Source organism: Furipterus horrens, unplaced genomic scaffold (assembly GCF_987537825.1).
Source record: "Furipterus horrens unplaced genomic scaffold, mFurHor1.1.pri manual_scaffold_5, whole genome shotgun sequence".
NCBI classification, from domain to species: domain Eukaryota; kingdom Metazoa; phylum Chordata; class Mammalia; order Chiroptera; family Furipteridae; genus Furipterus; species Furipterus horrens.
Window position 1 is genome coordinate 197,171,144 of NW_028327175.1, and position 23,585 is coordinate 197,194,728.

At 57.7% G+C, this 23,585-nt stretch overlaps 2 protein-coding genes across 2 annotated transcripts in view; both read left to right on the forward strand.

Moving 5' to 3' along the window:
- EEF1AKMT2 (EEF1A lysine methyltransferase 2) overlaps window positions 1-10,046 on the forward strand; it is a 62,407-nt gene extending 52,361 nt beyond the window's left edge. The window contains exon 6 of the mRNA XM_090278709.1: window positions 9,992-10,046. Coding sequence (XP_090134835.1) covers window positions 9,992-9,999 — 8 coding nt within the window. The 3' untranslated portion in view covers window positions 10,000-10,046. The remainder of the gene's footprint in view (window positions 1-9,991) is intronic.
- A 118-nt stretch (window positions 10,047-10,164) lies between these two features.
- Window positions 10,165-23,585, forward strand: part of FAM53B (family with sequence similarity 53 member B) — a 63,344-nt gene continuing 49,923 nt past the window's right edge. Inside the window, exons 1-2 of the mRNA XM_090278702.1 lie at window positions 10,165-10,242; window positions 19,130-19,184. Of these exons, the coding sequence (XP_090134828.1) occupies window positions 10,165-10,242; window positions 19,130-19,184 (133 nt within the window). The remainder of the gene's footprint in view (window positions 10,243-19,129; window positions 19,185-23,585) is intronic.

Below are 23,585 nucleotides of genomic sequence, written 5' to 3' on the forward strand. Positions count from 1 at the left end.
GTGGCCTCGGGGCTTCTGTGAGAGCAGCGCTGGCGTGTGGCCGGCCCGGAACGGGGATGCTTCTCCCTGACCGTGAGCTCCTGGAGCCACGCTGGTAGGAAAGGCACACATGCTGCCTGGGCTGGGGGCGCCGGCCTTGCAGGAAGGGGAGAACACTGCTGTCAGTGGGCCCCACACCTCCGTCAGCGTTTTGGGAAGGAAGAGGGTGTCCTTCGTGCAGGAGGTGGTGGGTGAAGGTGTGAAGACTGGTGAGTACGAACGAACTTCCTGGCCCTCCGAGAAACTCCTTAATACAAGAACCTTGTTAGTGTCGCTGAAAGAGATCGGGGTGCCCTGTGTGCTGAAGGGTGAGCTTGGATAATCTGTTTGTGCAAAGACCCTCATTTCTGCATCCCCACCTCCCACCTCGGTGTCACCTGCCCTCCACGCGACTGCTTGGGAGGTCGCAGTTGAGGCTCTTGATGGCAGAGGCTGAGGATCTAGCCTTTGCTGTTGGCCAGTTCCTTGGGACCTTGGGCAGAAGCGGGAGGTTGGCCTGCACACCCTACGGGGACAGCCGTCAGCTCTTAGCCCCTCTCAGCGCTCACACGACAGCTCCAGATCCATATCGAGTCTCACGCTCACTCGGGGTCTTGTTAGCACGTCACAGGGCAGGAAACAGGCTGAGAGGGGCGGGTGGCCTGGCCGAAGCCACAGCGTGTGGCTCACCGGTCCAGCACGGAGCTCGTCTGGCCCAGCCTCCCGTTTGACAGGTGAGGCAACTGAGGCCCAGAGAGGGGACGTGACCTGGCCGACCAGTGGAGCTGCTCCGTGGCCGAGCCAGGGCCAGGTCCCCTGGTTCCTGAGTCTTCTGTCTTTGCGCCGGCCCCACTGCCCCTGGTGTGGGCTTCTCCATTTTGGCTTTTGTTTTTAACTTTTTTCCGCTGTACTTGTCAATAGGTTTGACCGAAGAACAGGTCATGGTTGCCTTAGGCTAAGTGGCTTACGGGTTCAGTAGATTATCTGTGGGGTCCCGCACTGCGTCTCCCCGTCCTGGTCTCTGCCCTGGGCTGGAGGGGGCGGCGGTGTAGAGCTCTGCTGTCTCCGTGAGTACTGGCGCTCCCCTCCTGTCCTTCTTTCCTTCCTTTTGAGTCTGCTCAGCAAACCCCAGGCCGCCGCATGCTTTCTCTCGTGGTATTTGATGGGTTAAAATGACAGCCACAGGAGGGAGCCTGACGGGAGGGCTTAAAGGAGACTCGCTTGTCGCTCTTTCCCATTGATGAATGAGCCCCTGACAAGTCACGCATGCAGCTGGCTTCCCTTTCAAGAAACAACGTGGGCTGTCTCGTTCCCATGTTCAGATTTGTTTTGGCTCTGGGTCTCAACACTTTCATGTCCCTGAGTAATGTCATTCCTCCCCCTCCTCTAGAAATGCTATTGGCTTAAGGGAGGGGAAAAAAAAAAGGCAGAAAATCCCCCTGACACGGTGGGAGGGACCATGTGAAGCCCCTGAGAACAGGGACCCAGTGTGGTCCAGCAGCTCTTTTCCCTGTCGGTTTTTCCCCTCCGTGAGGACAGTCTCCTAAGGGAGCCTCAGCCTCGTTGTCAGCCCAGGGCATAGGGTGGGTCCCCTTCCAGCCTGGTAATGTGACTGCTAATCCTTCCCCAGACTTGGGCCCAGCCCGGGTGGCCTTTGACCACCTGAAAGACCCAGCCAGGGAATAGATATTCCTGTAGTGACTGGAGAAGACACCTCGAGGACACATCTTACCCTGGGGCCAGTGATAAGGGGCTGGTGAGCATGTCCTCTCCAAGGACAGCAGGTGCCTGCCAGCTGTGTGGTTTTAGTTGGGTCATTTAGCCACTCCGAGCCTAGTTTCCTCACTGTCACATGCAAATGGGATCGGTACCAGGTTTGAATGTCTGGCAGCCGCAGCAGCCGGTCCCCTGGAAAATTCTCAGGTATCCCCTCCCCCAGCTGCTCAGGCCCTACCCAGCTGGGAAGATGTGACCTTTGCCAACCAGTTTACAAGCCCTTACGAGGGCCTGCGCTCTACTCAGACTTGTGCTCACCTGAGGACATCGGGACATCTAGGGACATTTAGTAGGGTGCCCCCACCTTAGAGTCTTACCTCCTTACCTTCCACCCAAGCTGGCAGAACAAGGGTAACTTCTCACACATTACACAGGGAGAAAGTGAGCCTAGCAAGATTATATAGCTTGCCCAGGGCCCTCAGCTTGGCGGGACTGAATAGGGACTGGGCCAGGCCTGGGCCGGGCCTGGGCCGTGACTGAGCGGGGACTGAGCCTGGACTAGAAGCGTGGCTTCTGGACGTGGACACCCCTGCTCTTGCCATTTTGTCACTGCCTCGGCAGACAGACATTGAGCGGGTCCCTGCTGTGGCAGACTCTGGGCTGAGCGCAGGGGATGAGGATCCAGGTCCACACCAGGACCACGCAGGTGGGGCAGGAGGCGGAGGCCCAGGGTGACCCGGATGGTCGCAGACTCCCGCTGTGAGCGAGAAGCCAGCAGAAGACCCCAGCCCCGCCCTCTTGGCTGGGAGGCACTTCCCCTTCTGCTCAGGCACGCGGTGAGGGATGAAAGCCATGACTGTGCCCCACATCCCCAAGACACCCTAACTCTGCCTGCGGTGGATCCCCGGCAGCTGCATTTCAGCGTTAAGTTCCAGAAGGTTCACGTGCAGCTTGGGGGCCTCGGGATGAGCTATGAGAGAGGAGGTGTATTGCAAACCTAGACTCTGTGCTTCAGCACTTGGTCAATTGAACTGAGAAATCAAATACTTATAGGATAACGGTGGTGAAGTTTACAGATCCCGGAGTCGATGGGTTAAGACAAAGACTTTGGGGATCAGCACATGCGGCCTGAATCGTTGTTTTACCCTTCCTCACAGGCTGGCCTGGGCCTCAGGTTGTCCCTTTGTGGAACGGGACGAAGTGGTGCCCACGTGCAGGGATGCTCTGAGGATGTCATACACTGTGGGCCTGGCACTGTCGCTATGACGATGCTGTGCCTGTTCTGTTGAGAGGTGCCCTCTCTGTCATCGGTTATTTCTGCAGATGCAAACCAACAAGATACTGACTAAGAAAATGGTTAAAGTGTGTTTTTTTTCCTGGATACGCCTCTGTTGTGGAGTTCCTGTCCGTGATGTTTGGTATTGAGTCCATCCTTGGTGTGAAAAGTATCGGCTGCAGAGGTCTCCCGTGCCTGTGGTCCTGCCTGTGTTTTGAAGGGGGTGAGGCGCTGTGGTCTTTTGCCAGTGAGTTTTCGGGGGACCCGAAGGCTGGAACCCGGGCGGGGGAAGTAGTTTAGATGTCCCAGGGTGCACTGGGACCTGCACGTTCACCATACACGTCCTCTTCCTGAAGCTGCAGGCTCTTTCCCGTAGCCGCTCAGACTGAGAGAGGACAGGCTCTTGATAAAGTTCCCTTTTGTCCTTTGAACTCGGACAACTCAGTTACAAAAGCAGCAGGCGAAAGGCGTCCCAGGCAGCTTCGTTCCCTTTGGTTGGCAGAGGTGACCCTGACTGGCCACCGCCGCAGGTTGTGCTCAGCCCTCTTTTGGTGTGTCAAGGGTCTGGCAGCGGCAGCGTGACCCGCCAAGACGCGCCCTTCCCCAGATGTTCATAAATCTGCCTCTGGATCCTGCCTGCAGACTGCTTTTGTCACGCCGGCGGAAGCCCGGGGAGTTGAAGAGTGCACGCAGCCTTCCCGAAGACCTTGCAGAATCTCTGTTCTTGTCCCATTTCCTTTGCTTAATGGGACAGGGAAATGGGAGCTCTGAGAGGAATGGCTTGCTGAAGCCATCAGGAAAATCACTGTCCGTGGCCAAGGCCGTGTTTAGGTCTTGCTGTGCGTCCTGTGTTCAGGACAGTACGCTAGTCTGCTGCCAGAGAAGTCACTTGCGTAACTGCCAAGTGTCATTGTGTTGGGACTTCCTGGCGCGGTCAGTTTCTCTGGGTAAACTCCTTCCATCTCCTTAAGAGTGATACAGACTTTTAGAGGGTATCGCATGTTTTTGCGTGTCCAAGTGCATTTGGCAGGCACCAGGCCGGGGTCTGCTGTGTCAGAAGCTGGTGTTTCTGACCACAGTGCTGTCAGGCAGCGGGGCTCCGGGGTCACAGATGGACGAAAGCACCTTGAAGATGGCAGAACAAATGCACGCGAGCCTCCCATCAGGAAGGACTCATGCGAGAGAGCAGAGCTGTCCCCTGTCTCCCGAGACTGTGGTGTCAGAGAAAGAGGCCAGGGAGACAGACCCGGATTCCGATCTGGCCCTCGGCCCTGCCAGCTGTAGGGCCTTGGGCCGAGGCTCAGTCTGTTTCCTGGGAGCCTCAGCCTGCTCCCTGGAAAACGGGAATGCTCCTAGCAGCAGGCCCCGTTCGTAGGAATGGGAGATGATTACATGAGATGAGCTGGCCCCTGGTGGGCGCTCGGGGAAGCGGTGGGTGGAAACCGGCAGTGTTGTGGGGGGTGTGGGCCTGGAGGCGGCTCTGGAGCTGGGCGCCATGATGCTCTTGGGCCCGGGGCGTGACGTCGCTTTGGGTGGTCCCCTTCTGCCCTGCAGGCCTGGCCCTGGGCACAGTACTGGGACAAACAATCAGGGATGTCCTTGTGTAGACGGACCCTTGGGGTAAGGACTTGGGGGGTGGCCCGGGCCCTCTGCCACCACACCTGCAGTGCAGGTGGTTGGGGCAGTAGGATGACGGGTCAGTGGAAAGTCTGACTTTGGCCTTTCCTCTTTCGATGGGAATTCTGGGGAAGATGAGTCACTGGGTGGAGGCTCCTGGGGTCAGGGTCAGGGAGCCTGTGTTCCCCTGAATAGGCTGGGCATCTGCCGAGGGGAGCCCTTCCTGAGCTCACCTCCTACGGACGGGCAGGCCCCCAGGTGTGGTGCGGGGGGCAGGGCGGAAGGCCCTCTGCCCTGAGCCCTGGACAGGGAGTCTGGGTGGAGCGGAGAGATGGGAATAAATGCAGGGACGGGGCTGGGAGTGCAAGATTTAAACACAGGCCAAGGAGACTGCAGGAGACAGGCTGGGATGATGCTGATAGGCAGAGTGCTGAACCTGCCTCGGCTGGCGTGGCTCAGTGGGTTGAGCGCTGGCCTGCAGACCAAAGGGTTGCTGGTTCGATTCCCAGTCAGGGCACAGGCCTGGGTTGTGGATCAGGTCCCCAGTATGGAGCGCTCAAGAGGCAACCACACACTGATGTTTCTCTCCCTCTCTTTCTCCTTCTCTTCTCGTCTCTAAAAGTGAAATAAATAAAATCTAAAAATAGTGCTGACCCCAGTGGCTGCTTGCAGACACCATGGTCTGGGGTCTTCTCTGTGCTGCTGCCCCTCTTACACACATTTTCGTACCTATATCTTCCAGGAGCCCCCAGAACAAAGGTGTTATTATCACTTTCATTTTAACGATGAGGGAACTGAAGTCAAGAGATTTGTTGAAGATAAACACTGGGGCTGCCCAATCTTATGATACGTGTCCTCACCCCACTTTGTACATGGTCCTGGGTACAGGCAGTGGCAGCCACGTGGGCTTGTTTTTAAAAAGTTTTTTTTTTTAAATATATATTTACATACTGTACAGTTTGCTCTTAGTGTTTAGTTTTATGCGTTTTTGACACATCTAGACCGAATGGCCTTTCTTTCTTTGAAAAAATCTTATTTATTTATTTTTAGAGAGAGGACAAGAGAGGGAGAGGAGCATCCATGTGTGGTTGCCTCTCGCATGCCCCCATCTGGGGACCCGGCTTGCAACCCAGGCATGTGCCCTGACTGGGAATCGAACTGGCGACCCTTTGGTCTGCAGGCCGGTGCTCAATCCACTGAGCCACACCCGCCAGGGCTCAAATGAACTTGCTTAATTTATGTTTTAAATTTTGTGATCATTGTAAATTCACATGCAGTTGTCAAATGGTAGAAATCCTACGTACCGTTTACTCAGTTTCCCTTAATAGTTACATCTTGCAGAACAATCACAAGCAGGAAACGGACGGCAATCTAGTCAAGATACAGAACCTCCTCGTCACCAAGGATCCCGCCTGTTGCCTTTTCATAACCACGCTCCCCTCCCTTCCGCTTCCCCCACCCCATCCCAACCCGCCTGGCAACCACGAGTCTAGTTTTCATTTCGATAATTTTATCATATCAAGAATAGTGCGTAAATGGCTTCATGCACTTACTAACCCTTGGTGAGTGGTTCTGTCTCAGTCAGCGTGACTCCTCTTTGAGGCTGAGTAGGGTTCCATGGTAAGGCGTGTAGCACCATTGGTTTAAGCATTCACCTGTTGAGGGGCGTCAGGGTGGGTTCCTGGCTTTGACTGGTGGGTATGAATAAAGCCATCAGGGACATTCGTGTGCAGGTTTTTGTGGGGCGTAAGTTTGCATTTCTCTGTGATTAAATCCAAGGAGTGTACCTGCTGGGGTCGTAGGGTAGTTGCCCGAGAGGGCTTCTGAAGGGTGCATCCGGGGTGGAAAGGCCGGTGGCGGGGCAGGGGCTGTGTTGCCGGTGGACGCTGGCGGGAAGCACAGGCCTGGCAGCTGGTCCGCCTGGGTTCAAATACAAGCTCACTCATCTATGAGACGGGGCGATTGAGCCCGTCATGTAGCTGATAGTGTAAAGCACCTGGTATACAGTAGGTGCTCAGCAGATAGAAGGTGCTCTTCGTATGAGTTAAGAAAAAATCCCACCAGGCCAGAGCGGGGTCTGTACCCCAGGGGTGGCCTCAGGTGGCCTTCGCCTCCTCCTCACTTTGGGCCGAGCCCCTGGCTTCCTCCCCAGGAATCCCTGACCCAGTTCTTGGACTGGGCTCCAAGCCTCTGCACGGACGCCGGTGTTCTGCAGTGAACCTGGCCAGGCCCACGCCACGGGTCAGAGGGACCCCAGAGAATTCCAGATCGCACCAGGCTCAGCTGGTCTGGATTTGCGTCACAGGGTCTGAGAATGTGCCTGGCCCATTTCAGGTGTTGCTATGATTGAGCCTAATTCCACACATGTGTACCGAGCTCTTGCTGTGGGTAGTCAAGGCACTGTGCTAGGTGTCGCCAAGGGTTCAGGCAGAATCCCTCTCACCAGATCAAAGCAGCCAGTCTGGCCTCTTGGGGAGCCCGTGGCCACGTGAGAGTCTCCATTCAGTCGCATTCGGAGCCTTGGTCTGGTCTGAATTTTGTCTTTCCAGTGCTTTGTCCTGTTACTGCCCGCTCTCCACGTCCCCTGGGCTCTAGCCACCATCATGCTCACCGTCCCCCACACACCGGGACAGGGCCGGCTGCCACACTTCGCTCACACTCCCCCCCGCCCCCCCGCCAGGTGCCTCTTCTCTTCCTGTTGAAATCTTGCTGACTTTCTTTTTAGTTAAAAAGGTATCACATGCCCTGGATGAAATATTCCAACAGCACGTGAGGCCTTCTGCTCCAGAGCCACAGGGCCTCCCCGAGGTCGCTGCGGCTGGGAACCGTGCCAGCCCCTCCTGCTGCTGTCACTTCAGCCTGTCTTGGAGAGCGTTCCTATCTGTACCGTGAGAGTCGTGATGAAGACAGCACAGTGTTCCTGTACATAACTGCACTGTGACGTGTGTAACCTGTGCCTTGAGGATGGACATCTAGGTTGTCCCCGCACCTGAGGTCCCCCCACACAGGCAGCACGGTGTGTCATTGGCCCCTGTGCGGTGGGGTCTGCCCAGGACTCTGCCCCAGGGTCCCCTCCCCTGCCTGCCTTCGTGACCCTGAGGACTGGGGTTGTCCCGGATCATCTCTCTTCTTTCCGTGTCTGCCGTGTTGGCTGCCCACCCAGTTCCCAGGGACTCCCGTATTCGCCCCCACCCCGCCCCCCCGCCTTGCTGCTTCTGTGAGCCCCAGTGTCCTGCAGGGCCTCCAGAGGGGACAGAGCTTCAAGACCCAGGGCGCCTCCCGCCAGCTTCATGCTTTGTGCCCGGCGGCTGCATCTCCTTGGCTGGCCTGTTTCAATGGCGATAGACTTCGGCAGCATCCTTCTTACCGGCCACCTCCTGATTCACCAGAGGGATGGGCCATGAGACAGTCAGTCCCCTCTTGATGGAACTTACCTTTTAAACGGATGGAATGTGCCTTTAAAATTTTTGAGAGGATGGATGCTTGGGTGTTCGTTGCTGAGAAAGGGTCAGGCCCCACTGACTCCCCCATGATCGAGCGGCAGTTGCTACTGCTTTTTGGGTCACTTCTCCAATGAGCTGGGGCTTCTCGCCCAGCCAGGGCCTGGGCTCTGTTTTCATGGGGTGTAGTGATCTTCCAAGTCAGCCACAGCTGTCCCTGGTGCACAGAGAGGGACACTGAGGCTCAGAAAGTAAGTAACCTGGCAAAGGTCGCTCAGACAACCCATCTCAGGAGCTGGGAGTCCCACCCAGGTGTGCTGCCCCTTAGGGAAGAAGGAAATGGCCGATGGGCCGGGCATCTCCTGGGGCTGTGGGCTGCCCCAGAGCAGAACTGCCATCGTGCCCAGAAGAAGATGGCCACCATCAGGCCTCGCCTTCGCCTCCAAGGCGGCACAAAGGGTGCCTTTGAGGGGACGGTCCGTGAGCACCCCTCTGAGCACTCCCCCGCTTGGCGTGCCCCAGCTTGCTCCCGAGCCAAGCGTCCAGGGCCTGGCGGGCATTTCTGGTTGGGCTGCCCAGCCAGGTCTCAGAGGAGCGGTCTGGAATTCCTTCCTCGAGCAGCTCACTCCTGGTCAGAACGTGTCGCCTCTGTCTGGAGGTGTTGGAACTGCAGGGTCTCCTGGCTGAGCTGGGAGCCTGCACTCGGGGCCTCCCTTCCCAGCAGCCAGGCCTTCGACAATGTATTGATTTTTCTCTTCCCTTCCCTGCTTTTGCACTTTGGATGAACCTTGTTTTCGAAGAACAGTGCAAGGTAATTTTCCTGTGCTTGCCAGCTGGCCCATAATTGAGCAATTTCAATAACACCCACTGTAAAGTCTAATTGAAGTAAACAGGAAAATATGATTTACAATCTGGACGGCAAGTAAATACCAGGGCTCAATTAATTTTTACATAGAGCAGCAGATTCTAAAACATTTTCCTGCACTGAGCAGTTTGTTTTTAATTGCAGGTTAGGAGTTGCCTTTCTGTGTATTTATTACAATCATGGTCGCTATTTTTTTACTTTTCGATGGTGGTCACCAGGTTGCTGGCATCCACGTGACTTTCTCTGAAGGCATCACCACACAGGGGTGGGTTGGGAAATAGGGTTGGAAAAGCTCACTGGCAAGAGGTGACTTTTCCAGCCTGACCCGGAGGCCACATGTGGAGTTTGCGTGGTGGGAGAAGATGGTGGCACTGGAGGGGAGGCGAGGACGTGTGAGGGGCCGTGCGGAACGGTGACATGAGGGATGTCCTGTGACCGCTGGAGCTCACAGTGCTGTGGACAGGCGGGCCCTGAATGGGCTGTGACCTGGTTTGCCCCATTCTGGGGAAGGGCCAAGGCCGCCGAGGTACCCAGGGCTGCAGGTGCGTCACTGTGGAAACGTGGTCTTCCGAGGATGGGAGTGGGTGCTCTTCCGTGGACCCTCCTGCGTTTTCCAGTAGCTTCTGTCCATCGCTTGGTGGAGAAGATGGACCACCTTGCTGACTGTGGGTCCCCTGCTGCCAGTTGACTGCCTGCGGGCCAGTGGCAGGGTTGGCGCCTATGTGACCCTCGGCCTGGGGTAGAGAGACACGGAAGCTGCCTGCGAAGCCAGCTCAGTATAAGGTGCCACACAGCTTGATCACACGTAGGGAACAGATGTGCCACCTGAGACCGGTCTTAAAGGGGTCATGTGGCTGATCTGAGATTTGTCTTTGTACCCATCAGGGCGCTGGCTTCAAGGACCTTCCAAGGACGATATGGTGGGAGGGGACTCCGCGAAGGTGACCCGGCCTCCTTCAGCCGGGAGGCAGGTCCAGCATGGAGGAGTGGGCATCCCTCCCCAGGCCCTGCTCTTCCCTGCTCCTGAACCCCTTTGCCTTCCTTTTTCTGTCTTCCCAGGGAGTTGACCGCACTTGGCCGTTTCCTGCCAGAGCCCCACCCCGAGGCTGAGGGTCGATGGGGAGCTGTTTCTGCTGACATCAGTCACCTGGGAGGTGCCTCTGCCCAGGTCTACGCAGCGAAGATGGCTCGTGCCCGCCCCGGGTCACAGCCCAGCTCCTGAGGCGCCTACCATGGTGATGACCCTGAGTAAAAGCCTCGACACCCAGGGCGCCGACTCTGCGGCACGCAGGACCTTCAACTCTGAGCTGGTAAGGACCTAGTGGCCTTGGTTTCTCTGATGACCCTTGGAGGCCCGACGGCCAGCTGGGGCTGCGGATGGAGCACGCGGGCCTAGCGGACTGCGTCCGCGGTGCCGGAGAGCGGCACTCTGCGGGATGCCGCCAGCCAGGCTGGGGTGGGGGCGGAGGAAGCCAGGGCCTGGCTAAGGACCATGCTTCCAAGAAGGAAGTAGCCGGCCCGGCCTGGAGCCTGCTGGTGAGTGAGGTGGGACGCACGGCCAGCCGCTTCTCGGCCATGCCGAGCGGGCCCGGTTCCGCTGCCCCAGCCAGGCCGAGACCCACATTCCTTCTGGCCCCCACCCGGTAAGGGGACGTGGCACCCTGAGTGGGGCCTGAGATAAGGCCATACTCCGACGGGCAGTGCGGGGCGAGAGCGGCGGCCTGAGGAACGTATAAAGTGGGGGACGCTGGAGAAAGGAGGCGCAGGCTGCTGGCCAGCGTGGTGGGCCGGGGGGGGTGCTGTCCTCGGCTGCCCTCTGCCAACGTGGTCCTCTGAGCAAGTGGCCTGGTGGGCTGGGCCAGAGAGGCGGGCGAGCAGCTGTCAGAGTGAGAACACAACAGCCTCCTGTCCTCCCAGCTCTGACCCCTCAGGAGCGGGCCGCCTGCCCCCTGCAGAAGCAGTGGGAGGAAGTCCCTTCAGGCAGAAACACTCCTGGGGAGGGGCTTTGTAGATGGGAGTGTCCCCAGGGCTCTCTGGGCCTCTGGGGTCAGCGGGTCACGTTGCCCAGCACCCTGCCTGGCGCCCGTCACAGCCCCTTAGAGGTGCCCACACCAGCACCCTGATGGGCTCTGTCCACTGTCGCTCACTGACAGCCAGGCCGAGAGCAGGCAGGCGGGGCTCTGGCCCACGCAGGGACCTTGACCGAGCACCAGGGGCGGGTCAGCCACTGGTCTGGGTGAACTGTACGGACAAAAACAAGTCAGGCCTCTGCCCATCATACTGCCTTCCCAATGTGCATTTAATATTTATCTGTAATTAGGTCCCGGACACCATTGCCACCCTCGCTCACCAGGATTCTTGTGGGAACTGGTGCCTTGCTTGTGGCTCCTTCAGCCTATTCCCCACCCAGCAGCCAGAGGGGACACAAGTCAGACCTGTCTCTCCTCTGCTCCGCACCTTCGTTGGCTTCCCATTTGGGAAGGTCCCACGTACTCTGGCCCCCATGACAACTCTGTTCTCTGTTGCCTGCCGGCCCCCCCAACGCCCCCCATTCACTGAACTCAGGCTGCACTGGCTCCTTGCTCAGGCACAAGCCTGTCTCAGGGCCTTTGCACGGTCCCGTGGCCTGGAAGACTCCCCCTTAGCAGAAGTCTCCCTCCCTTTGTTCTCTGGCCAGTTGGTCTAAAATTTAATCCCACTGCCACGTATACCCACCCCCAGCACACGTTCTCTGTCCCCTTTCCTTGTCTCTTCTCCCTCCAGGGCACTTCCTAACGTTTGGATCTTGTGTGTCGAATGTTCCTGCACTAGAATGTGGGTGATTTTTTTGTCTCATGCTTGTTGCTGGAGGCCCAGTGCCTAAACCCAGGGTCTAGTCCACGTCAGGTTCCCAGTGGACATTGCAGGGTGAATGGGCGCAGGGTCCCACGGCCCTGCTGCTTCTCCGCTCGCCATTTTTTTAGTCCCTCTCTGACTGCTGCTCAGGTTCACAGCTGAGCTTGCTCTGTTTCCTGTTGGTGGGTGTCTTTCTGCTGAATCTAAAGAAACATCTGGAGCAGCTCTGACCAGAAAGGGATGGTCTTCAGGGTGAGGGCCTTCTGGAGGTCCCCGGGAGGGTCCCTGTCCAGTTCCCACTGTGCTGTTGGTTTTAGCAGCTGCCACTGAACTTGGTCCCATCTCTGGGCAGACCGGGTAGGGGTTGCCCATTGGAGCTGGTTCCAGGGCACATGGGCCCAAGGTCAGCAGAGCCGCTCTTCAAATAGACCCGGTCTGAGCTCCTGCCGGGAGGAGCTCGGCCTCCCAGCCCTAGCCGGAGAAGGAGCACCGGTCTCCTCAGAAAAGAAACGGAAAGAAGGTCAAGGGGAGCGAACGGGGCTCTGTGTGCGCACTCCTGCTGCTCGATGGGTCTGGGGCTCCCTTTTTCTAGTCTTGGAAAGTCATCTGCCGCGCCAGGTCCACAGTCACCCAGCACAATACTTTTCCCTCCCCTTGCCTCCCAGGGGACTCTCATGGCCAGTGCGTTGGTGCATCACAGTAGTTGGCTGCAGCCCTGGCCCGGCCTGGTTCTGCCTGCACAGCCCACGTGGGAGCCCAGTGTGGGCAGGGAGCTCGGCTGCATCCAGCAGCCTGGGGGCAGGCGTGGTTTGTGCAGCGCTGGCAGGGGTCCCGTCACCCCTCCGTGCCCTGGACCTCCCCTGACCCCGCTGGGAGGCAGAGATACGTCTGTCTTTACCCAGTTATACAGACAGGAAACGGTGGCACTGTGGGCCCAGGGACAAGGGGGACGGGGCGGGGCAGGGGCAGGTCACATGGCTGGTGAGCAGGGAGCCAGGCCCTTGTGTGCTGCGCCCAGGACCTTCCCACCCGCAGCCTGTCAGGCCTCGGCCAGGCCTCCTGGGGGAAGCAGGGACCAAAAGGAGCAGGAGCGGAAGAAGGACCCCAGATGATCTCAGCCTAGTGATGACCTTCATGAGAGGGAATGTGAGATAAACTGATGGGAGAACTTGCGCCGAGTGGCCATCCAGCTTGAGAGGAAGTTAGTGGGGGTTTTGCTTCAGCTTCCTAAGCTGGTAACGTCATCCTCAAGATAAATAACAGAAATGTCATCAAGATATACCATCAAGATAATAACAGAAAAGATGGGAAAGCTTTCTCCTTTTGTTTTCTAATCAGACTAAGACGATAACAAGTGGGGATCTAAGGTCAAAAAACAAAATGGGAATCACTGCAGACCACTGGAGAATTGTGGGAGCCGGCCCCAGAGGCCCAGCCTGAGGAGCCCAGGCAGAAACTGTAGGTGAAAGCTACCTGGGGGCCCCCTGGGTGAGGAGAGGCCTGCAGGTGTTCCTCGGAGGCCTGGCCAGCCCCCTCCCAGCCCTTCTAGGAGCCCGTTTAATGTTCTTGGTCTCCTTTTTCTAAAAACGAAATGCTGGGAGCACCAGGACCTCACTCACTCCCGGGAGAGACCAAGGAAAACAAGAAGGGACTGGCCAGGCCTCAGTGTGTTGCCTCTGCCCTGGGAGAGGTGGCCGAGGGGGCTGCGGTGCCCCCCGCCCGGCGTGTACAACCAGGCGGCGAGGACTGCGTGGGTCCCCTTTCCCCCACTCCGCCGCTGTCCTCCACCCAGTGGTGGGCTCTTCCTTCGAGCATTCTAACATTAGCTGCCGCCCTGGCAGGCCGCCCAGACATTTGACCTCGGGGACAGCATTCCCCCAGCCCCTTCCCGCAAGCCCACGCGCAGGCCCAGGGCCGCTTCCCTTGCTCCAGAGGGACTCTCTTCCCTGGCCAGGCCCGGCCTCCTCCGCCCTGCAAGTCTCCCAGTCCCCTCTGAAGTCCGGAGGCCCCAGGGCTGTGGGGTGCAGTGTGCCCCAGGCTCCCTGGCTTGCCCCAGACTCCTAAGTATTTCCCACAACAGCCCACACAGGTTTGTGGGGCGGGTCCTTGCTCCTGTGCGCTTGTCAGGTTGAAACTGGAAAAGCCGGTGTCCTTGCTGCCTGTCACCACCAGACCCAATAAGCAGAGACAGGGATCGAATCTTTATGGCACTTTATTCAGGTGGTCGGCGATCTGAGAAGACGGCGGGTTTGTACCCTCACAGACCGTCTTAAATTCCACCATAAACAGGCCCATTTTGGAAGGAGAAGAAAAGTGTCGGTTAGGGGTTTGGAATTCAGGGAAAAGGTTAATCAGATAAAAGCTGCAGCATTCCTTCCTCTGTGCCCTGGGCGGCGGTCCTTGTGTCCTGCATGGTTGTCATTTCACCCTGGAGCACAATGGCTCAGATACCATGTTGATGGCTTGCCGTCCTCCTGAGGCACACAGGTGGAAGGGCTTAGGGTCTCCTGGATTCAAGGTGGGTCCTACCTTCAGTGCCTGAAACAAGAGCTTTTTCCATACATTGATTACTAAGCTTATTACTACTGTTACCTAAACTAACATTTTCCAATCTTTGAGTCCCCCCATCAAGATTAGGATGTCAAGGCTAAGTGACTGGCTCAGGAGAAAGAATTAGTGGCCATGACAGGCCTTGCACCCAGCTGCCTGGACTCTGAGGGTCCTCCGGAGTTGGCCTTCGGCTCGGCAGCCCCAGCCAGGATCCCTGGCCGGCCACAGGCTGGCCTGAAGTTCGAACCCAGAAGTGCAGGATCCAAGGTAGTCTGGTGCCTGGTAGGGCCCCAGTAGCACCTCCATTTGCATCTTTGAGAGCCTCTGCTCAAGGGCACTACTCCTTTCTCAGCTTCTCTTTTCTTCAGGCCTGGCTCTCCCTTCTGCTTTCCATGCCACGGCCTCACCCGCACTCCGTTGCGGAGGCTGGGGCGCCCCGTTTGTTCCCCTCACGTGCGTCAGTGTGAGCTCGTCTGTGTGGCCTTGTGGTTCCCTGTAATGCAGCGTCAGGAGAAGGAAAAAGTGACGTGATCTCTTCAGTCAGCAGCCTGCAGAAGGACGTGAGGGACAAGTGTGATTGCGGCTGTTTTCTGAGTTGGCTCCTCATTGAAGAGGCCTGAACTGTGTCTAGATGGGAGTCAGGGTGGAGTCAGAGACAAGGCCCCTGAGGCCTCAGTTTGGTTGGCGTCTTTTGCCTTTCCCATGCAAGATCTGATTCCAGGACCTTCTCTTGTGATCTAAGGAATCTCACAGAGACCAGGCCCTGCCCTAGGGGAGGCTTCACACTGGGAGAAATACCCGGGGTGGGGTGGGGGTGGGGGAGTCTGTGCTCGTTGTCTCGGCTCCCTGCAGACACCGGGGGTGTGGGGCCTCAGGACGGAGCACACGGCTTGTCCTTCCCGCAGAGGGTTCGAGGGGCCAAGGGGAGTAGGGAAGCTGGCTGCAGAGTGGCACAAGCCAGTGGGAATTTTATCCTATCCTGGGTATACTGGGAAGAAAACGGCCCAGGACCCCCAGGAATCCAGGGGGACCCTTGGTGTTGGATCCTGGGAAATGTGCCAGTGGTCACGGCCCGAGGCCTGACCCCCTGGGATAGCTGTCCGTGCGGGGCCTCTGATTCCATCTTTTATTTACTTTTTCTTTAGCTCCCCCAACAGGAGGCCCACAGCCCCAGGGGGAAGTGTTTAGCCCATGACTATTTCGGGCCTTAGGGTTGGCCTTAAAATCGCCTCTGTCCTCCCAGTCAGCATTTCTCCCTAATTACTTCGATGGACATTCTCCGCACACACACCGGTTTGACTGAAGTGACCCTCCCGAGGAGGAAGAAGGAAGAGGAGAAGCTGCGTTTTGTAGAACAAATCAAACAACAACAGCAAAACTGCACGCACTACAAACATCGTTTTGGTTAAGCAGGTTTAAGACAAGCCTTTCCTCGTGGTTCCGAAAGCCTCTGCGCAAACCTCCCGATCAGCAGTTCCTTAAGGAGCTGAGCCACGGCACCTACTTAACCATTAGCCTCTTGAAGTTGAGCACGAAATTGGCCAGGGTTCCTCCGTCGTGAGTAGCAGACCATCTGTGGCTAACTTGCACCCAGAGAGAATTCACTGGCGCGCTGGGAGAGAACTCCAGGACCGGGGAGTGGTTGGTGAATGAAGTCCAGAAAGGGCAGGCACGGGGCAGCTCAAGGTTTTGGAAGTGGGCGCTCGTGGCAGGCTGCGGGCGTTCCCACTCGGTGGGCCAGCCCCCGCGTGGCCCAGGCGTTGAAGTGTCCGGACAGCCACAGCCACGTCCTGTACCCGCCCCGTGCCTGGGGAGATGGAGGCCCAGGCCCACCACGATCTAGGCAGAGGCGGAGGGAGGAGCCTTGGTGCAGTATTGGGGTGCTGTTAGCAGAAGCAGCAGGCCGCACCCCCCCGTCTGTGCAGTTTTACATGCTCCACGGGGGCACCAGGAGTGGAGCTCCCCTAGAGCAGGGGACTTGGGGGATGGGTTCCTTCCAGTTGCAAAGTCTCAGTGTGAGCTGTCACTGGTCTGCCGGGCCCTTGGGTGCTGCGTCAGAGGCCGCCTGAGGAGTCTGGGCCGGCCTGGCATCGCCGCTGACTGTCTGCCTGGTGCTCGGGCCCCGACCCCACGAGTTTAAACTTGAGCCCAGCGATTTGGGGGGTCAGCAGGTCCGCCCAGTGACCATTCATCTCCATTGGCCCTGTGCCCGTCGGGCATGGGGCAACGTGAGCGAGAGGCCCGGGCTGACAGGTGGCCGTGGCCGTTGGGCAGCAGGCAGTCCCATGGTGCCTGCTCTGTGCTGGGACAAGACAGTGGCCTCAGGAAGCTTAGGTCTCAGGGGCCAGAGAACAAACTCAGGAACAGGTGAGCTGATGTATGTGACCCAGACCCTAAATAAGACCTTGCGAGGCAAGCAGGCTGGGGCGGGCGCCCTTCCAGCCAGGTGGTCAGGCAGGGCCCCTGAGGGGGCCGTGTGACGGGAGTGAGACCCAGGGCCCATCCTGTACAGACCCCAGTGGGACTGAGGGCGCTGGCTTAGCGAACTCGGGTCCGGTGGGCCGTGGGGAGGGGGGTGGCCTGGGTTTTATCCCAGTCCTGTGGGAAGTTGCTGGACGGTGGCGGCCAGAGGACAGCTTGGGCAGTGGTTAGGAGGCTCTGTCTTGCCACAGAGGGCGGGGGTGACAAGCAGGGCTGCGAGGGAGGAAGAAGCACCGGCGTTCCAGGCGTGCGTCCTCCAGGCTGGGAGGCGGGTCTGCAGCCAGCACAGCTCAGTCCTTGCTGAGCGAAGCAGCGAGCGAGGGCGAGTGAACGGAGGCCCAGTGCGTCCGTGGGCTCTGGCCCGGTGGCTTCCTTCTGTGGGCGCAGACCCAGAGCTCTGGTGGCCACTCTCGTGCGCACATTCCCTGGGAGGGCCCCGAGCTGCCCCTCGGCCTGGAACACGCAGCTGCCTGGAAAGGGAAGGCCAGTGCCCGGTGACGTGACTGCGGGTCGGCTCACGGTTCGCGTCTCGCTCTCGTCTGTGAACCCAGAGCCCACAGGCCGCCGCCGGCTTCTCGTTCTCTTCTGCTTTCCCCAGCCCGATCCTGGCTTGGGTTTCTGTGGGCTCCCAGCCCGGGTGGGGGCTGTGGTTCCCCAGTGGGTATTCGCTTTGTTCTGGGCACTGCTGTGGCGTCGGAGCAGCCTCCCTGGGCAGGCACGGCCCGTGGCATCAGCCAAGCCCAGCTTCTCCCTGTCTGAACCCTGCAGGGCTCTCGAGTTTGTCATCTGCTCTCTGCTCGGTGACTTCGGTGTGGGCATCCTGCTGCGTGAACTGAGACAGCGGGGAGGGAGGCAGACGCAGCCCGCTCGTTCCCCGGATGGCTCCAGGTGGGAGGGCTAAGTCACTGGAATCCAGGAGGGCGACCTGTCCTGACAGTATACGAATTGTTTTGAATGGAGGTGGGGGCACTGGCGAAAGACTGCCCTCCCCTTAGCCTCATATGAGCTCCTCCTGGTCCTGCGGCACCTGCTCCCGTGTTTCCCCGCGGAAGCCAGCCCTGACCCTCAGCCCCTGCAGCCTGGGCCCCCTCCCCTCCTGTCCCACTCTCTTTCTTGTGTAAGGGTTTGTCTGTGTGACTGACCTTCACAAGGCGGGTGAAGGCGGGCATCCTTCCCCTCTGTGCCCAGGCTGGTCAGGATGGACCCTAATATGCGGATTAGATGACCACACATCTGACCGAGGGCAAAGGTCCCTGCATTGGGCAGCTAGGGGCAGGGGAGCTGGTGCCAGGCGTTTGCCACCCCTCTTATCTGGGTGGGCCAGGTGTTCCAAGTTAGCCCCACCCTCGTCCTTCCAGGCCTTAAAGAGCCAGGGCCTGGGCTCCTCTCAGAGGTTAGAGCCCTGTGACCAGCCAGCGGCTCTGGGTGAGGAGAGCCTCTGTCCCTATGACGTGACCAGTGGTCACCCTGCACGGAGATTGTCATGGTACAGATTTGTCGATGGGTAGATGAATGAATGAGTGAGCAAGTGAGTCTTTGGAATGCTTGGCCGGACCCTTCCTCCTGAGGCCATGATGGGGAGGCACCGTCTCCTCACCAGCGGTCAGAACAGAGCTCTTGACTTGGGCCTCAACTAGCACAGGAGCCCCAGAATGTCCCCAGGGCTGGCTTCTGTGCAGCCGCGGAGCAAGTGCCTGGGCTTGGGGCTGTGCTGGGCCTCGCTGGCCTGCTTTTCATCCAATGGCCATGGTGTTCCGCTGCGGCTAGGGGTGGGGCTGTGGGAACTGTAGGCTGTCCTCGGTGGAGAGGGAAGCCGTTGTGGGGACATGGTGCCAAGCAGCTGAGAAGCCAGAGCTCCCTCTTGAGAGCAGTGATAACCTCTTGAGTTTCTGTTTCGGTTCCGAGAGGATACCTGGGGCGGCAGAGGTTCTTCCTGCCGCCGTGAGGTCCCCTCCTCTCCCAGCCTGGCCTGCGGGGGGTGGCCTCGGTTCAGCCCAGCTCAGGGAACCGCGCACATCACACCTCCTCCCACGCCCTCCTCCACGCCCCTCCCGCTGCGCAGGCCCCAGCATCAGCGGTGTCTCCTGCGGGTGTCTGAAGCCTGTCTACCCAGCAGACTCCGTAACTCACTGGAGACTTCGGACAAAGAGTCCAGGCCTGCTGACGGGCAGATGCTGCGTCTTTCAGTCCGCTCCTGTCCCTTCGCAAACCTGCCGTCGGCCAAAGGCCGTTCCCCTGTCACTGTGACTTTATCAAGGGCTCAGTGCAGGGCCATGTGCAAATGTGCTTCTTATGACTTGAAGAGTGAATAGCTTTTCTGGTTGTTTTCAGCACACGCCAAAGAAGATGAGTCACGGGCCGACACTTTTCTCTTGTGGAGTGATGGGTGAGTAACCACGGTGGCTGGGAGCGGTCCTTCCCTGGTCCTCCCGCAGGGGCCTGAGTCCTCCAGGTGAGACCCCGAAAGCACTGTCCGGACACAGGCGCAAAGCACAGCCGTGGGCACTCTTTTCTGTGTGTTTTAACTACCTCGGTCCCAGCGGTGCAGGGGGCTGCTGGGCCAGGGACTGGTGTGTGGTTGGCAGATGTAATTCCAGCTACAACATGGAGAGTTTCTGTCTCATCGTTAAAGGAACCATGTTCATTTTTTGAATTCAGAAAGTGCTCCAGAGTATGAAGTATAAAATAAAAATCTCCCATAGCCCCATTACCCACGGATAACTGCTATTAACGTGTTGGTGTATTTTTGTGGGGTTTTTTTTTTTTTTTTTTTGCGTTTTTTTCCTAGCCAAGTCCATGATGAACACACAATTCAGTAAAATTATAAACAAAAAATATTTCTCATGCTGTTCTCAGTAGTAGTTACCATCATCCTCCCCGCCCCCGACAGCATTACAGTTGTTGGGTACATGCATTTTAATGAGTTTATGGTACTGCGTTGTGTGGATGTATCAAAATGTGTTTAATGATTGAACTGCTTCTTGGTTGTTGGGTGGAAGGGTGTTGTGTTTGCCGTTGTGATTAACGGTGACTAAGTGTCTAAGCTTCGTCTGCCTTCTGGATCATTCCTCCAGATAGGTCCCAGGAGTGGGATAGACGGGCCAGAGGGCAGGCGAGGTTTTGTGACGCTTGCTTCATACTGCTTTCTGGGAAGGTTGCCTCGGTCCCCGTTCTTTAAAAGGGGCTGGAAAGGGGACTGTGTTGACCATATTGGTTTCTCATGCTACAGGTGACAGGGCCCCATTTTTCCTCCTGCCATGTGTCTCTCCGTGACTCCTGCCCCCAGGGACGCCATGACAGCGCGTGTCTACAATGTCTGTATTGAGGCATCAGCCAGGCCTCCCGGCCCCTGCCCCAACCCTCCCCTCTGTATACAGTGTTTTCTTTCTCTTCTGTAGACCCAGTGCCCGGCGGGGAAATGGTAGGGTGGTGGGGTGCCGGGCGTGTCACCAAGAGCGTGGTGCCAGGCCACGCTCCGTACCTGCAGGATCCCCTTGACTGCAGCAGCTTCAGGGGTGGGCAGGGTGCCCCATGCACATATGGGGAAACCAAGGCTGAGTGAGGCGACCCCCAAGTCCCTTGATGGGCAGAGTTGGACCCACACTGGGGGAGAAGGAAGACTTTCCTTCTCAATCAGAAGCCACAGTGCAGAGGGAAAGCCCAGGTGGTCATCTGCCACGAGAAGAAATGGAAAAAAGATCACCTGGCCTTGGTTTACTTGTGTGACACCCTTCTGCGACCTGTCCCCATGTTCGGCTCGATTGAACAGCTCATTGGTGGTTAACGGTTTTCAGCAAACCCTCAGCGACCTGGTCCCGCGGCCCAGCCTGGATGCAGCTCTCAACCGGGCCCAACGAGCGGACGGGTTGTGGGCAGGCTGGTCTCGGTCTCCAGGCCGTCTGCGCACCAGGCTTCAATGGCCTTGGCCCTGAGTGTACCCCAACGCCGTGGGGCTCCCGGGGGTTGTAGCGGGCCATGTCGGGGCTCGTGCAGTTGCTCTGGACTGCTCTACTTTCTCAGTTTCAGTCTCCTCATCTGTAAACGGCTGTTAGGATGGCACCTGCCTCGGGCTTGCTGTGCAGCCGTGTGGGATGAGGGGGTGGGCACAGCGTGAGTGCTCTGTAAGTGACGGGTGAGGAAGAGGGCTGAGGCCTGGCATGAGCATCCTACTCCCTGGAAGAGGCGCCACGCCGCAATAAAGGGACCCCTTTGGTTTCCTTGGGGAGGGGCTGCAGTGAGGCAGTCGCCCTTGTGAGGAAAGACCCTCAAGCCCAGGGACCGAGGCAGAGGCTCTGGGGACAGTCACATGGAGAGGGACTCTCCTTCCAGGTGGCCCAGCAGGGCCCATCTGAGCCTGCAGAGCCCTGTGGCCTGCGGTCCACCGGGGAGGCTCTCCCGGCCCAGAACTTCCAGGAGGTCTGTGCTGCTGCGTCTGCAGCCTCTTATTTGCAGAGTGGCTCTTGAGCGTCTGTCCCTCGTGGGCTCTGTCTTTCTCCTGCTCCACAGCCTGGTACCAGGGCCCTGCCAGACGGTAGAGCAGCAGCTGGGCTGGTGGGGGCCCTGGGGAGTCTTCTTGTCCTTCACCTCGGCCTCTCCCCCCACCCCCCAATGTGCTTACCTTTCTGCTGCTCAGCCACTCCTTGATTCAGGAGGCCCCTGACCCTTCTGGCGACGCACAGTGCAAGGCTCTGTGTTCATTTCAGTGACATGTTCTGGTAGGTGTTTGTTGAGCAGCTACTCTGTGTCAGGCACTTGGTGCAGGGAGATGGGGACTCAGCCCTCAGAGCTGTGGGCACATCGGCCCATCTTCCTGAGCCTCAGTTTCTATATCTTGCAGTTCGCAGGTGTTTGTAGGATTCAGAGGGACCGCAGCACACAGGAGGCGCTGGCTCCGTCCCTTCTGCCTCTCTCCCTTTCATGCACTTGCCAAGGCGGGAACGTCAGCAGTCCTAGGCTTTCCCAGGCTGGTGGACATGCAGGTGACCGCTCCTGCCCATTTTACTCGTGATTGAGGTGTGGCTTCGCCCATGCCATGAAATGGGAGGGCGTCCCAGGCAGCGGGGTTTCATCTTAGGCACGCCGGCTTCTCAATAGCAGGGAGGAGAACACCCTGTGGGTGCAGCCAGGCTTTTCAAGAGGGTTTTGGGCCCTTCCAGGGCTGAACAATGCTCAGCAAAGATAAAATGTCACATTATTATAATCACCAACCCCCCTGCCTGTCTCCTGGAGATAAAGGACTCATGTTCTGGCCCTGATCAGTGGAGCTCTCCCGTGAGAGCTGGGGACAGCTTGGCCCTGTGACTCGGTCATCCCCACCCCCCCTCACCCTCCTAGCTGGAAGCGAGTATGAGTTTGAGTTTCATAAATGTTCTTAAGAAAAACCCGGGCAAGCACATTTGGGTGGGGAGGGCAGCAGCCCATTTGCTTCCTCTTAAAAAGGCGCCCTTTTGAGTAGCACAGCCTGCTCCACTCCCACTTAGATAAAAACTTACTGCGGAGTCCAGCATTCACAACAGTGTTTTCTAAAAGTGCTTCACTCTTCGTTCCTGTCAGCAGCATGACAGGCCCCTCCCCATCTTTGTGTTCCCCACCCCCCAGATTTTGGGAACTTGATACAAAGAAGTGGTTTTGTGCTTTTCCACAGTGGAGGAGAGAACAAAGCTGGGTAAGGAGTGGGAGTGGGGCAGGGCCCGCCACCGCAGGGCTCCTTCCAGCAGAGACCATGTTCTGCCTCTTGGTTTCCTTTGTCACCTCCCAGACCATCCTCAGCACACCTGTGTGGGCCGGGATTTCCTCTCCAAACAGCTTCTGTGGGGAAGAGCCACGTGCATCGCTGCTTACGGTGTTTTTAACACAGGAAACCTTGGTCGGGTGTCCGCTTGGTGGGTGTGGCCCGGCAGGTGCGTCTGCTCCTATTCCTGGCCAGGATTTCCAAGGAGGGCAGGAAGGGGCTCGGCTGTGCCCGAGGGAATCACTCTGCATTGGGAGAGGCCGGGGCTGCTTGGGAACCCTGAGTCCCGGGCTCCCTCCAGCTCCTCCCTCCTTCACAGTGGGAGATGCTTCCCCACGCTGACCCGGGCCACGCGTGTCCTAGCGTAATCTGCTTTGGTGACATGGAGGGAGTATGGGGGGCGCAGGCTCTATTCACCCCCCGCCCCATCTTGGTTCATTGCTCCCGTTGAATGAGTTCTGAGTGGCGGGGACAGTGTGGGCTGCACATCCCATTTTCCTCCCCGTCAGGCAAGGAGGAGAGCTGGAAATCAAATAACGTGCGCAAAAGCAAAGGCCGTGCCAACGATTGCAGAAAGGCCACTAGGAAGAGTCCATGTACGTAAGAGTCAGTGGACAGAGAACAAAACAATTCATATGCTAAAAGAACGAAAAATTGGATGGAAACCCATAATTACTTTAGGAGTTATGGTAATAAATTATTTATTAATGTAAATTATTTCACAGGCAAAGAACATAGAGGAAACTTGAGCAGAAGGATCATACATTATGTATAAAAAGGAATTGTAAAAATATTATAGCAGCCCTGCTTGGACTGCTTGGTTCAGGTTTGTCAGCATTTTAATTATAAACCCTTACTTTCTGTGTTTAATTACTTGGCTGTTAAAGTCTACTCTGTACATAAAAGGGGCGTTCCCGGGGGGCACGCTCTGTATTAATTTCCGCGGGGTAAACCAGTTGGCTGTGCTGAGCTGTGCAGGAGGAAGAGATTTCCCTTGGAGATCCGGCAGCTCTTGGTCTTCCGATTCTGCTGCTGTTCCTCGTTGAAAGTGGAGTG